The 16131-nt window shown below is 33.5% G+C and overlaps 1 protein-coding gene across 1 annotated transcript; it reads left to right on the plus strand.

The window, feature by feature from the left end:
* The first annotated feature begins 12908 nt into the window (after positions 1 to 12908).
* On the plus strand, positions 12909 to 15389 carry LOC107477299 (uncharacterized). Its single transcript, XM_021137536.2, has 3 exons — positions 12909 to 13239; positions 13478 to 14353; positions 14566 to 15389. The coding sequence occupies exons 1-3, from the start codon at positions 12909 to 12911 to the stop codon at positions 15387 to 15389; spliced, it is 2031 nt and encodes a 676-aa protein (XP_020993195.2).
* Positions 15390 to 16131: the final 742 nt, after the last annotated feature.

Consider the following 16131-nt stretch of genomic DNA (forward strand, 5'->3'; position numbering starts at 1 on the left):
AATTTAAAATTTAATTTTTATTTTCTACAAAAAAATTCAGCATAAGAAAAAAAAAAAAAGAGCTAATGCAAATGCAAAAAATCATGAAAATAAAGTATTTTTATGTGAGAGAGTTTGTTATCTTTACTTGCAAATATTTATATTTCAGATGATCATTTTTAAATATAAAATACTGTGTTATAAGTTTTATATTTTTTAAAAATGTAATCTTTAAATGGTTTATAAGTATAAAAAATTGTTCGCCAGTAGCAGAATTGAGTTTGGTCTAATATTACACGCTAATAATTGTTCAATTTTCTCTCAAAATTTTACATTATGGAGATAGAGGGGAAAAAAAAAAACAGTTTTTGTATTATTATTTATGAAGTTTGGTGGTCCAAATAACGGAACGGATTAAGACAGACAAGAGTCTAAGACAAGACAACCTCGGGCCAATGCAAGCATATCACCATTTAGAACCATATTCATCTCTAGATAATTTCAAGTGATTTTTTTTTTACTTTAATTAACCTAAATTCGTTTAATTATTTGGTGTATTAAAATAAAAGTAGTGTTTAGGGCCCAGGTAGCTATTAGCTAGCTAAGGGTGCCATTGAAGCAGGTATATGGAACCGTGATAGTAGGCATATGCCTAAATATAATTGAGTGATATGATGCATGAAAGGTTCAAATCATACACATGATACAATTTCGTATAAGATTCATGTACGAATGGAACAAAAAAGATGAGGAATTGAATTAATATGTTGTATAGGCAGTAGAACAAAATTGCTAAGTGGCATACAGAGAGGGATGTATTATTATTCATGTATGTTCATAAATCATAATCAGTACTGTTTCCGCACATTGTCTATCATATAAGTACAATAATTTAATTTTATATGAGACTGGTACAGCCAAAAAATCCAAATTATGCCAAAATATTTATTACTAGCTATGCACTCTTTATGATATTATTTTATATATAGAAAAATAAAAATAATTTTATATTTGGATATCTCACATGCAAAAAGATATTTTTATTTATCAATTATGGATTTGTTTGGGTGAGTTTTTAAAAAATATCTTTTTTCGACTTATCTCTTTTTAGAAGATCTTATCTAAAAGTAAAATTAATTTTATGTTTTGATATCTCATGTAAAAAGATCTTTTTATTTATCAATTATGTTTGGGTATAACAATATCGGAGCTGCTACACATCCATATAACTATGTAACCAAGTTGGCCGAAGCCCAAATAGAATCAGGCGCATTAAATGGCGACTGAAAACACGCGCCAAAGACGAACGAAACCCCTTCTTTTTCATTCGCGTTTCATTATGAAAAAACGCTACATCTTTTTCAACACAAAACCAATACAGGAAATAACTGATTCTCTTCGAATCTCTCTCAACATCACTCAAACTTCAATCAAGTTCTCTGCAGAAACCACTACTGGAAAGGAATCGGGAGAAGATTTCGCAAGCAACAACCAGAAACGAAGAAAAACTGCAACAGAGACTACCAAAGGTATGAAAAAATTACTGTTCATTTGAAATCTTGCAATGTCGCATTTCTCCTAGTTGCATTTTAGGTTTACTAGATTGATTTGCTTCGTTTAGTAGATCAAACTATTGTGAATGCATTTTTACATTATAAGTAGGCCTTGGAATGAAATTTGTTGTTATTTTCATTTAATTCAGTGGATAGTGTAACTAGGATTTTGGGATTTGTTCGGTTCGGTGGCTTTTGTAATTTTGATTCACCAAGTGAATGTTGTTTGGTTCGGTGGGTTTCTTTTGTAATAACATGTAGCAAATCATTTCCTAGTTGTTTCATTATTTATAATGTTTGATTCTGGGCATGAATGAGTTTCGTTAAGGCTGTCCTATATAATGCTAGTAAGAATCTTTAGTTTGGATCCCTTTGAGAAGCAAATAGTGTATTGTCCAAATGTATCGCTCTTGAACAACTTTGTCTTTCTCCCTTTCTACAATTTTTTTTAAGCATGAGTTACATCTTGTCAACAATTTCAGTAGAAAAATCGACATTATCTCGAGACTTGATGTAAATAAGTTTTGTTTAGGACAATTGACATAGAGACAACTCTTTCACTTTGATAAGCCATACTACTGTAAATTTGTCTCATTATATTGGATAGATTTCAGCACAAATAGTAGTAACCTTGATACTTAAAGAAAGAGATCAAGTTTTAGTAAGAGTTTTTAAAGAAGCCAATTTGTAAATGTCATTTTGAAAGAACACTTAATTCATGAAATTTGAAAAAATTTTCTTTTGGAAGATGTTGATTTGATTAAGATATATCTGCTTGTTCTTATCGGTGTGGATAGTTTAACTAGAGCTTTGAAATTGGCTGTTATTATATTCAGTACTTCTTTTGCATGGAGAAACACTATTTTTGTTGATTGAAAGTTGATCACCATTTATTAACCACATGAACGTTGTTTGGTTCGGTGGCCTTTGTGATTTTGGTTCACCAAGTGAATGTTATTCGGTTCGGTGATCTGTGGCATGTTAATTGACTTGATTAAGATATACATGCTTGTGCTTGTTGATGTATTAAGTAAAGTATTGACCAAAATGTTTCATTACAGCAAAACAGAACAAGACAATGGCAACAATGAAGGAGAAGCCGCACTATAACGTAAGCAGATTAAATATATTTATCCGCTTTCTTTCGAATAATATCTATTTTGTATTATAAATATATCCTCATATTTTGTTTCAAAACTTGCAGAAAACTCATTATTACAGATGCCAAATAAAGTTAATAGCAACAATGCACAGGCATATGAGTCAAGAAAAGAAAGATATAGTGGAAGAAATGGGATTTAGTGCCCTGGCAAATGTCCCAAAAATGAATGTCTCTAATACCCTGTTGAAAGAATTGCTTGATCGCTTTGATGAAGAGAAAGGATGCTTGAAAACTCTCCAGAGAAAAATATACATAACTCCTCGAAAAGTAGCAGCTGCCCTGAGCATAACCAACGGAGGTAATGGTATTGCTTATTTTTGGTTCATTGGTGTCCAGAAAATTAAACTGAGCATTTTTTACTGATTTTTGCTATTAAAGTATTTTAGAGAATTTTTTTTTGATAAGGTTGATTACAACAACCTTAATCCATCAGACAAGAAATGTGCTAGATATGAGCGTAGAAAGGGAGAAAAACCGGAAAAAATTCAAGAGGACTTTTGCTGTCTTCATACAAAAGTGCTTCTTGCTCCCCCACAACGATAAGTGTGGCCTTCTCAATCCATAAGCCACCGATATTTCATGTGGAAAACATTCCGGAGTGAAATTGGGCAAAGCATGTGCTCAACTTTTTGACGAAAGAAGTTGAAAACAAGAGAAAGGGGGAGAAAACAGTCTGTTGATGGCTGTATTTTTGTGTTGATGTTGATATACTTCCACAAAACCAAGTTCCCCCACCCGTTCGCACCTGATGCTCCCCTAACACCATGGGTGGCCCATTAGACAAAGCAAATGATGCTTGAACGGATTCTAGCGAAGCAACAGAACCATTGGTAAATACTCTACTAAAATTATCCCTAAAATTTGGTTTCAAATGCTTTTAAAATACTCTACTAACTAAATAAACTTCTATTTTAGATTATAACTAATTTATTCATCCTACTTGCAATTGGTAGTTTGTTCATTTGAATGTTTCTGCATTAAGAAACATTTTTCTTGATGATTAAATAGTTGTCATGTACTATTCACCATATAAATATTTTTCGATTTAGTGGGATTGCTTTATATGGTTCACTGGATTGTTAATGTATTTTCTTGATGATTAAATAATTGAGTCCTTATTTCTATTTTAGGGACTTCTGTACAGAAAGAAAAAAAAAGAAAGAAAAAACAAAAACAAGTAATTTGGACAAGAAAGAAAAAGGAAAGAAAATAAAATAGAAAATTGTCGAGATGGATTCTTCTTCGAAAGAGAAAAGATTTTCCGAATCTGAATCCTAAAGCCAGTAAGTTTAATTTTCATATTGATTTCATTTAACTTGTATTTGCTTAAATTTGTTCTTATGCGCTTGTTCTTATGTATTGCAGCGCAGAAGAAAAAAAAACCGGAACAAAGAAAAGAAAACAACCACCAAACGTGGTTAAAAAACAAAGCTTGTGCCGATAGATTCAGAAAACACAAGCGAATCTGAAAGCCAGTAAGTATTGCGTAATTTCTGTGAGACGTTTTTTTTATTGCATAGGTATCACGTTTCGTTCAGCAAATGAATTAGTTTGGGTTCGGTGAGCTTCTAATTTTCGTTTAAGCACTTTAATTTAGTTCGGTTCGATGGTGTCTATCAGTTTAGTTGACTTCATTGTTAGTGTCTTGTCTCCGGTATAAATTTGATGTGTTTGTCTATCTTCTAGAGAAAATAAAATCAAAAAAATACCCGTAATAAAAAGAAAACAACCGCAAAGGGTGGCAAAAACACAAGCCCATTCTGACAAGGAGTAAGTTTCTCGAATCATATTTTCTTTTATTAATACTTACGTTATAGGTTCTTTGATACTTATTTTATGAACTTTCAGAACTGAACAAACAAAAGACAATGCTGCGAAAAGAAAAAAACGAGCATTGGAGATGATAAGAGAAAAGAGATCAAAGAAAAGAAATGATGGAGCTCAGTCAGCAAACATTGCTCCAGATCAATTTGACTCTCCAAATACATAAAATGAATTCTCTCATACGTAAGATTCAGTTTATTATTCTCGAGTTCTTTCTCTTTCTTTGCTTACTTTTGCTACAACATTTTCTAATTCCTCTAGATTCAATTACTAATATTTATTTATCTTGCTTAGAGTGCCGATTATAAATCTGGATAGCGAGCAACTCTTACAGACTCAAGGAAGCTCTACACCTTCTGTAAATGTCACGAGTAATACTAGGTAAATTGGTTCACTGCATATTCTACTTTCGATTCAGTGATTGCCCAAAAATAAATTTAATGTGTTTCTAGACCTCTACTTTTAATCTTGGTTTCTAATTTTAATTTATTATCTTTTTTTTAGAAAAATTCCCTGAAAGTCCGGTAAAATATTTTAGAAAAAAGAAAATCTACCAAAGAAAGAGTTTTAAAACTCCACCAGTGTAAGTTAAAAATATTTATGTTACTCTTTTAGATTTAGGTAATAATTTTTGTTTAATTAATCACACGGAAAATGTGTTTAAATGTCAGTAGAGCTACACCTGATTCTGAGCTACAAATCGTTGAGTTTTGACAAGAAACTCATTCTCAACCTTTGGAAGTGTGAGTTTTTTAATGTACAAATTCCTATTTTTCAAAAAAAATTCTAATTATTTAACATTAACTTTATCCTTGTTTACATTTTTTAGACCTCCTCTTGCATTGTCTCTTCTAAGTTCTGTTTAGGAAGAGTTGATCAGAGATGACTTCATCTATGTCCCTCCACAAAATGAAACACAACAAACTTCTAATAATGAGTAAGTTAATAAATATTTATTCACCACATGAATCTTGTTCAATGGTTACTGCTTATACATGGTTTAATTATGGTTCAGTTGAAATCAGAAATGAATTCAATGTGTTCTTGTCTTTGGACTCTCTTCTGTTTATTACAGTTGCCCTCAAGAACCCGAAAAGCAGGGTATTACGGTGTCTCTTACGAGTTCTGTAATTGAAGACTTAATCAAAGATGACTATGTCTATGAAGTTTCTGATGAAGAGTAAGTTTCACATAAAATTTTTTTTTATTAATTTTAATAGTATTATAATAATTCTGGATTGTTATTGAATTGTTTTCTGTTTAATGCAACAGCGCTGCTAAAGAACAACAGCAACAATCCTAGGAACCTCCAGTGGCACGACAATCAGAACAAGAAGCACATGTTAATGTGTAACCATAAAATTCTTTAATATCACTTTTATTTAATATCATTTCGGTTCACTATAAGTTTGAATTTAGGTTCACTATTAGTTTGGATTTCGGTTCACTATAATGATTAATATCAATTTTGTTAAATATGATAATAGTTTGGAATAATTATTGAAATGTTTACTGTTTAATGCAGCAGACCTCTGGAACAGCAACAACAGCCCTGTGAAGAACCAACAACACAGCAATCCGAACAAGAAGCACCTATTGATGTGTAAGTTTTACTGCTTATATAAATACCAATAATGTTTACTGCTTATACATGGTTTAATTATGGTTCAGTTGAAACCAGAAATGAATTCAATGTGTTCTTGTCTTTAGACTCTCTTCTGTTTTTTATAGCTGCCCTCTAAAATTCGAAAAGCAGGGTGTTACGGTGTCTCTTATGAGTTTTGTTATTGAATAGTTTTTCAAAGATGACTATGTCTATGAAGTTTCTAATGAAGAACAACAGCAACAATCCCAAGAACCTCCAGTGGCATGACAATTAGAACAAAAAACTCTAATCTTGTCATCATTTGATAGGTATGTTACTTACTTTTCTTTAATATCATTTTTGTTTAATATCATTTCGGTTCACTATAAGTTTGAATTTAGGTTCACTATTAGTTTGGATTTCGGTTCACTATAATGATTAATATCATTTTTGTTTAATACCATTGTTAAATATCTATCATCTTGTAATGCTGCTCAACCTAGACAAAGGGAAAATGAAAGGTCTTCCTTTAGCCTTGGGATAAGTCCACCAACATCTCAACCAACTCAGTCCTCTCAAGAGAGTGTTTCACAGCTTGAAATCCTGGCAGAGACGGTGATAGATGCTAGAGTGACAGCAGCATTAAAGTATGCTAAAGCAACAACTTCAAAGTAAACCTTACCAGCTGCTGAAGTTTTTAAAACCCTGGAGAAAAAGATAAAAATCTCGAAGGAGAGTTGATCAAAAAATGTTATCATTGGATGACACATGTGAAAAAAATAAAAGATAGTAGCAACGAATATGAAGCAATATTCGTCTTGAAACATGAGGTGCTTTATGAGGGATTAAGAGAATATTTCATGTCTCTAATACCCAAAGAACAAGTGTATGCCTCAGTAAATTCTTTTCCAATTACGTTAACAATAATACTTTTCTAAACACTCTTATACAGTATATCTCATAACTTTTTTTCGTGTAGGTTGTCAGTATACATAGCATGATTCTCAACCAAATTAAAGTTCGTCGATATCATGAACAAATATACATTGTGCCGCTGGATATTGTGGTAAGCTAAATTTCTTATTCACTGATGATTCCTGTTCGGTTCAGTGAGGATGTTAATATTGGTTCACCTGATTCTTATGTGTTCTGTTGAGTTCTTTTGCATGAAGAAAACTTTTTTCTTGATGATTGAATATTTTTCACGTTTTATTCAGCATATGAATTGTGTTGGGTTTGGTGGAAATGTGATTTAACTGATGTTCATTTTGCAGAATTTTATATTGGAAAGACATGGCGTGAAGTACACTGATAAGAGGACAAACAAGGCCTACATACAGGTTTGATATTCAGCAGTATGCCCACCACCACCAGTTTCTTGACAAAAAGAAATTTGCATCGCATCCATTTGTAAGTTGTAATTTCTAAAAATTCTTTGATAATTTTCTTGTTTGCTATTGTTTCGACTGAAATATTCAATTTCCGAAACTTCAGCTATTTGTCCCAATTTGCAATTGAGGACATTGGTGGTTGTGGATTGCTGATGTCAACAAAAAGAAATTCTATGTCCTTGACCCTATCAATAAGCCAAAAGAAGATATACCTGAATCAATAGTGCAACTGAACAAATTTGTGGTAAGTTATTTTGTTGTAAATTATTCAAATTATTATGTACATGAGAGGAGTTCAGTTCACTGTTGTTGGTTATCTTTATTTACTTTTTTTTTGTCTCTTTTAGAGTTTAATAATTTCGCAGATGAGGGTGTACGCTGGGGCGGAACCCTTAATGAAGGATGGACTGGGAGAGGAAGCAGGGTATATCCAATTAAATGGTCAACGTACAGAGTAAGAATATTTCTCTTCTATAGTACTATTTTTAATGTGCTTTATTTTGTATACTATTGATTGTATTATACTCAATTCTTACTTAGCTATGATTGTAGAATATACGTGATGAAATGGCTCGAAACAATTGATCCATGAAAAATCAAAAGCGAAAAGAGATATAAATTTAAAGTTTGGACACAAGTAAGTACTTTCTAAATTAATAAACTTCTTTCTTTTCTTATTTCATTCAATTCAGTTAATAGTGTAACTAGGGCTTTGAAGTTGGTTGTTACTCTGTTCAATAGTTCTTTTCCATGCAGAAATACTATTCTTGTTGATTGAAATTTGATCACTATTTATTCACCACATAAACAATGTTCGCTTCGGTGGATTTTATAATTTTGATTCACCATATGAATATTTTTCGGTTCGGTGTCCTCCTTTTAATTTGTTCAGGGTTTAGGGTTACTATGATTGCATTTTTATAGTATAACTAGGGCTTTGAATGAAATTTGTTGTTATTTAATGTGATTTTGATTTACCTGATATTTAATGTGTTCAGGATTTAGGGTTATTGTGATTGTATTTTTACAGTATAATTAGGGCTTTGAATGATATTGTTCTTATTTCATTTGGGTTCATTTCTTATGTAATTAATTCATTTCAATTGAAATGTAGGATGTGATTGATGACTTCAGATACCAATATGGTCCAAATCTTCTGTTGCATGAAATGAACAAAATCAGAGACCAAGTGATTTGGGAATCTGAAGCAATAAGACTCTCCAAGCCATCTGCTGTCTTCTCTAGCCCTTATTGTAAATTCACATCTGGGGATTTAGATAGCAAATAGCATATACTGGTTGTAATTAACAATATTTTGTTTAACTTGTTAAAAAAGCAAATAATGCTTCTTTCAAATGTATATATGTCAATGTTATTGTATATATCTATTCTTAATATCAATGTATGCATCAAATGTTAATATTTATATTTGATTTAAGATGGATTACTCATCTGAGATGTTAATTTATATATATATTGGAACTGTTTGGCTGGTGTTTTATTCCAGGTTCTCAGTGATTGCAATCAGTGTATTTACCAATACATTATGAACGCCAAAAGAACACAGTAAACCAAAATTAATACACTAGGAGAATTGAAAGTTGCAAACACACTGTACAGAAATTCGAAGAGCTAAACCCTGAACCCTGAACCCTGAACCTTGAACCATAAACCCTAAACACTGAACCCTGAACCCCTGAACCCTAAGTCCTAAATACTAAACCCTAAACCCTAAACCTTAAACTTTGAACCTTGAACCATGAATACTAAACCCTGAACCCTAAATACTTAAAACCCTAAACCCTAAACCCTAGGCCTTAACTCCTAAACCCTCAACTCTGAGACCCTAAACCCTAGGCCCTAACCCCTAAACCCTATGCCCTAAACACAAAATCTTAAACCCTAAACCCTAAATCCTGAACCCCTGAACCGTAAATCCTAAGTCCTAAACCCTAAACCCTAAACTCTAAACTCTAAACTCTAAACACTAAACCCTAAATCCTAAACTTTGAACCATAAACCCCTAAAATCCTAAAGCCCTAAAACCCTAAACACTGAACCCTGAATCCTGAATCCCTAAACCCTGAACCCTGAATTCCTGAACCCTGAACCATAAATCCTGAACTCTAAATCCTGAACCCTGAACACTGAACCCTAAACCCAAAATCCTAAACCCTAAAAATTCATCCAAGAAAGAGCTTTAAAACTCTACCAATGTAAGTTAAAAATGTTTATGTTACTCTTTTAGATTTTTTTAATAATTTTTGTTTAATTAATCACACAGAAAATGTAACTAGCATTACACCTGATTCCCGTTTCTCAAAACAAATTCTAATTATTCAACTTAAAAATTAATACACTAGACGAATCGAAAAATTGCTTATATCAATATAGAATTTCACAAAAAAAGTGACTATTCATTAAAGACTAACAACAGTAAAAAATTAACCCTGCTATAACCATGGTGAACCGAAATGTTTTTTTTTTACTCCTTTCTGCATACCGAACAGAACACATGGACATGGTGAAACAACTCTATAGTACTTACCGAATCGAATAGTTACTCATAATTACTCACACTTACTCACAGTTACTCACAATTACATATTATCAATTCAATTCAATTCAGAAGTGCAGATCGAAAAAGAAAACGAAAAAGAAGAAGAACAACGAAGCTAATTACGTTGAAGTCAATCCAGATCCATAATGCAGAGAAGAAAAACACGAACAAAGGAGAACAATGAATTTAATTAGGTTGAAGAAGAAGAAGAAGAAGAAGAAGAAGAAGAAGAAGAAGAAGAAGAAGAAGAAGAAGAAGGTACTTGAATTACGTTATATGGAAAGATTTACGTTGAGAAAGGTTGATCACGCAAAAGAAGGATTACGTTATATAGGTTATATGAGGCGCGTGTAAAACAAATTAGAGTGTGAAAAACGCGTGTAGTGGAAGGTACTTGGATAACATCCATGTAATTTTTACATGGATGTAGAGCTCTTCCGTAACAATATAAAAGTACTTTTAGTTTATTTATTACATGAAAAACATCTTTTTTTTTTAAGGAAAAAGGATCTTTTAAAAAAATGTAAATTACAATTTCTCAAAAAAAATTTATTTTTTTATTTTTCTAATGCTTTTACTTTTACTACTAGAAATTTACCCAACACGCTAAAAAATAAAAAATATTTTTTTTATTAAAAAATATCTTTTTTATCAAAATAATGGCGCCCAAACAAACACTATATTTGGGTATAACCATATAAAAATAATTTTTTGTTTATTTGTTACATAAATTTTTTAAAATCTTTTAAAAAAATATGTAAATTGTAACTTCTCAAAAAAATGTTTATTTTTTTAGTATTTTTACTTTTATTATTATTAGAACTTTAAAAATCTTTTTTCATGAAAATTTTTTTTTGTCAGCTTATTAATTAATGGCGCCCAACACAAACACTTAAATAAATTTTAACTTTTTATAAAATATTTTTTTTATATTTTTGTTCTTAATTTGTTCTGTTAAATAATATTGACATCGCAAATTAAATATTCATATGGCATGTCTTACTATTTTAATATTTAACTTGATATATCAGTACTTAAGGGACAAATTAAAATACATACCATTTTAGATTTCTACAATGAATAAAAGGATGAGGGTCTTTTCAGATTAACATGATTTAGAAAGTAATTAAGCGTAGTGTTTTTTCGCTTCATGCATTGAACATGCATGACATATGTATATAGGCCTGCCCATGTTCAATGATTTTCCAAAATTGGGGTTACACTCTCGTATGATACTATGATTATCTTTTTCGTTATTCCTTATTCTAACTACTATTGTTAATTAATAATTAATTACTAACAAGCCATTAATTGGTTGTCATCTATGGCTATACGCCTATACTGGCCAGTCAAATCCAACCTGGTTGCCTGGTATTTATTCTAATTACACTTAAAAAGAGGTTGAATTTTAGGTACACTTCGTTTAACTTGTTCGATAAGATTAAGTTTTATTTCATAACACATGATTAATAATTAATCATAGAAGTCTGAATTTTGAACTAAATATTTTTTTATAATTTGTTCAAATCTCAAATGCAAATATCTAGATATCACTTCTTTTTTTTTTCTCATGCTATCTCTCAATTCGGTAGGCTAAAAATTAATGTGTCGCGGATCAGAACTCTATTTAAAAGTTTGTCGCTAGCCAATGAATTATTACATATACCAAAGTGAGATTCGAATCCCTTATACTTATATAAATAAATTAGTGAGTTAATCATGAAACCAATCTAAATTGGTTGATATAAGTTCCTTCTTATTATTATTTTGATTTAATTAAGATGGGCTTGTGTATGTTTCATGAGTTGAATTTTGTGGTTTTTGAACAACAAATTTGGGCTTCATTTTTTTCGTTGTTGACCATAGTATTTCTTAGCTCAATAAATTAAGAATTAATCTGTCGCGGATTAGAATTCCATTTAAGAATTTATTAATAATTAATAGATTGTTGCATACACAAGACATAATTTAAACGGCTAATTTTTATCCATATGGAACCTACAGGGGAGCTTTTCACAGATATGGAAGTATGGGGGAATACACGCATATGTGGGATAGCTTTCTGACACTGTGAGGGTGGAGAAATCTCACCGTGAGATTTGTATGAGAAGGAAAAATGAAAATTTATGCTACATGAAATCGCACAGTGCGATTTGTATGATAAGGAGAAATGAGATTTTATGCAACTGAAATCGCACCCTCCGTTTAAAGTTGGGTGTGCTACAACGGTGCAACAAATCGCATGGTGCGAGTTGTAGGGGGTGGATATTGGTAGGAACTCGCACCCTCCGTTTTGAGTGGGGATGAAGTTTATTCCAGGAAATTGAATAGGAAATCGCATGGTGCGATTTGAGTTGTAAATATTTAGCTGTGTCATGTTAACCTAGTCGATGGGTGCGAGTTCCTTAAAATGGTCCATATAAAAGCACGCAGTAAGGAAGTAGGTCACTCGCGTCTTCTTCTTCCCCAACTTGAACGGCCGCATACTCTTCTGTTTCTTCTTTCTTATTTCCTTATTATTATCTGGTGATTCAAAATTGAACTCTACTTGCCAAATCTATGTTCTTTTCTTTTTATATGTTTGAGAGAGATGAGTGACCGAGTATTATTAAAGGTGTATTATTTTGGTCAGATTTTACTACAAACTTCGGAAGGAGTAAAATTTATATGTGAAAAACCCTTAGATGTTGTTATTCCCTTTATCATCTCATTTGAAGAGCTGAAAGGGGTGATTTCTGAAGCCATTGATTCTGAGAGAGCAAGAAAGATATCATGTATTCTATACAGATATCCCATACAGGTATTTGGTGGATTCGTCCAGTTTCAAAGCAGATATGTGACGGACGAAGCGAGCATGCAAGAGATGTTTTCAATGTATATTGAAAACCGGGCTCAGATCTCCTTCATCGAGTTGTATATTGAGTTTGAACAATCTGAGGCCGACCGAAATATTCTACGAGAAGATTATAATACTGACAGCGAAGAAGAGTTCGAAAGTAACTACCAGTTTGTTGGTCCAGATGGAGATGGAGGTGAAGATCAAGGTGAAGGAGCTACGGCGCCAGATGTAACAGAGGTGGCAAATGCACTCGCAAACGATGAGCCGTTTGAGGAGCCATCATTCATGCGAGTTTTGGATTTGGAAGCCATGCATGTTCCGGAGTTTCCGGGATATATGACTGCAGGTAGGTAAAATTTACATGAGTTTGTAAATATCATTCGCAGTTAACGGTTAAAATCCAGTGAACCGGACCGGTTAGGTTCCGGTTCATGTCGTGCGACGGTCGAACCGGCCTTTATGGTCTAATTTTTACATGACTTGCTGGTGTTTTTGTTTTAATTAGAGTGACATAATAAGGTGTTGTCAGATTTGTAATATATGTCTCTTTATTTGATTTTTCCTATGCTGGTTGTCAAATGCAGAGATTCCTATTGTCGCAGATGGTGAGTTTGCCGTTGGTATGGAGTTCGGTTCGAGGGAAGCTGTTATTAAGGCGATAAAAGAGTATACCATACGACGAAGTGTAGACTACCGGGTGTATGAGTCTGAGCCGTTGACATTTTATGCCAAGTGTACGCAGTACGGATCAGGGTGTGATTGGCTTATCAGGGTTAGCATGATCAGCAGGAAGTACTGTTGGGTTATAAGGAGGTATAATGGTAGTCACACATGTACCCGAGCCATGATTTCACAGGACCATTCGAAGCTGGATTCTCTCACAATTGCAGAAGCGATAAAGCCATTGGTTGAGGCGGACCCGTCCTTAAAGGTAAAGTCGGTTATAGCAGAAGTGCAATCGAAGTTTAACTACACCATTAGTTATCGGAAAGCATGGCTGGCTAAGCAAAGGGCAGTAGAAAAAATATTTGGAGGTTGGGAAGCATCGTATGAAGCGTTGCCTATATGGTTTGAGGCCATGTGTCATAAGGAGCCATCAACTGTTATCCATTTTGAGACTATGCCTGCATATCAAGGCGATGACTTGGTGGGTGATATTCGAATACTGCATCGAGTATTTTGGAGTTATTACCCCTGTATTAGGGCATTCAGACACTGTAAACCAGTTGTCCAGGTGGATGGGACTCACTTGTATGGAAAGTATAAGGGTTGTCTGCTAGTGGCAGTTTCACAAGATGGGAACAACAATATTGTCCCAATTGCGTTTGCTGTTGTGGAGGGAGAGACTTCTGATGCATGGCACTTTTTCCTAAGTAACCTTCGTCAACATGTTGTCACTCGGGATGGTATTGGTCTAATATCCGACCGACACGAATCCATCAATGCAGCTGTGGAGCGCAGTAATGGAGCTTGGTCACCTCCTAGAGCTTTTCATATGTTTTGCATCAGGCATATTGAGTCAAACTTTCTGCGAAAATTCAAGGCACCGTACCTCTAAAAATTGGTCGTCAACATTGGTAACCATTTACTAAATTTAGTTATGTTATTAATAGATTCCACCATCACGCGATTTCTTTCGACAGCTAATTTTTTTTTTTTTGCTTTCCTCCAGGATATTCAAGGACGGTGCGGGAGTACGAACTGCGATACCAGCGATTGCGGGAACGGGGCGAAGCGTATACAGACTGGTTAAACCGAATTCCTCGCGAGCAGTATGCATTGGCATTTGACGGTGGATACCGATGGGGGCACATGACGACGAATCTTGTGGAATGCATCAATTCAGTGTTGAAGGGTGCACGCAATCTGCCTATAACTGCTCTTGTGAAGGCAACATTCTACAGGCTAAACGAGTTGTTCACCCGAAAAAGAGCGGAGGCAGAAGCGCGGATTAGTGCTGGCCATGTGTTCTCTGATGTCGTGACCTCGAAGTTGCATGCAAACCAGCTTGCATCGGGAAACATTCAGGTCAGTTGCTTTGACCGCCTGAATGAGGTCTTTGAGGTGCGTGAGATGCCAAGTGGAATGGAATTTGCAGTTGATCTACGAGGACTTCGATGTGACTGCGGTGAGTTCCAGGTGGATCGGATCCCTTGCAGACATGTGTTCGCTTGTTGTGCTAACCAACGACTGGATTGGAAACTATATGTCCATGATGTATATAAGATGGACCAGATTCGGCGGGTGTACCGAGCAAGGTTTAGGCCACTAGGTAATCCTACAACATGGCCAGCTTACAATGGACCTCGGTTCGTACCGAATCCGTACCTTAGACGCGTCACGAAAGGTCACCCCAAGATGACCCGCTTCTTGAATGAGATGGACACGCGAATGTTACGTCGTCCTAGGCGATGTAGGCTATGTGGAGCTGAGGGACATAGTCGTAGCAGATGCCGTCAGTCATCTGGTGCAAATGCCGGCGAAAATGCTCAGTAGATTCACAGTCTCAGATGATATGATATGCGTAGCATTATATAGCATGGCATAAGTTGACAATGTGATTTAAATTGACCTGATAAATCTAACATTGTATAATATCACTCGGAAACTCGTATTTATGTAACATTGCATGACGTTTTTATTTTGCTTTTATGTTAAATTAGTAACTATTTTTAACTTATAATAATTTGGTAAGTAATTAATATGTATTATATTAATATCTACTACAAGTATTTATTAATATGTATTATTTATTAATATCTACTACTTAACAACACCAAATATTATATATGCTCGAAAAATAAAGTTGCTATTTTTATTCATCTCTTTAATGGAGAACCATCAACCATGTGTTAAAGTATTAATGGAATCTAATTGAATAAGTAGAAAACCTAGTTGGAATCTCAGTAGCAGTTTGGATCAGAGAATGTGTATGTTCTATTTCACTTAAAGCTTTTAAAGATTGTTATGTTTATTTCTTATATGTATTTTTTAATTACTATATCCACGTATGTGTTGTGCATTCCATGAACTGACTTTAAACAAAAATTCCACTTAACTAATAAAAAATAAAAAATCGGATAAAAAAATTATTGAAGAAGGTAAGCTCGTCAACAAAACAAAATTATTATTAGCAAGATTAATTATGGTAGCATTATTAAAATTTAATTTACTTACTGAATTCAATAACTATATATACATATTCTTTCTAGATAGAGCCTATATAATAAATTATATT

This window comes from Arachis duranensis, chromosome 3 (genome assembly GCF_000817695.3).
Source record: "Arachis duranensis cultivar V14167 chromosome 3, aradu.V14167.gnm2.J7QH, whole genome shotgun sequence".
NCBI lineage: Eukaryota > Viridiplantae > Streptophyta > Magnoliopsida > Fabales > Fabaceae > Arachis > Arachis duranensis.

What these genes read in the sequence shown, in the direction of transcription:
- LOC107477299 (XM_021137536.2), top strand. Translation starts at nt 12,909, where the DNA reads ATGCAAGAGATGTTTTCAATGTATATTGAAAACCGGGCTCAGATCTCC. An exon ending in TCCGGGATATATGACTGCAG is followed by an intron (nt 13,240 to 13,477) that starts GTAGGTAAAATT and finishes TGTCAAATGCAG; the next exon opens with AGATTCCTATTGTCGCAGAT. An exon ending in CAATGCAGCTGTGGAGCGCA is followed by an intron (nt 14,354 to 14,565) that starts GTAATGGAGCTT and finishes GCTTTCCTCCAG; the next exon opens with GATATTCAAGGACGGTGCGG.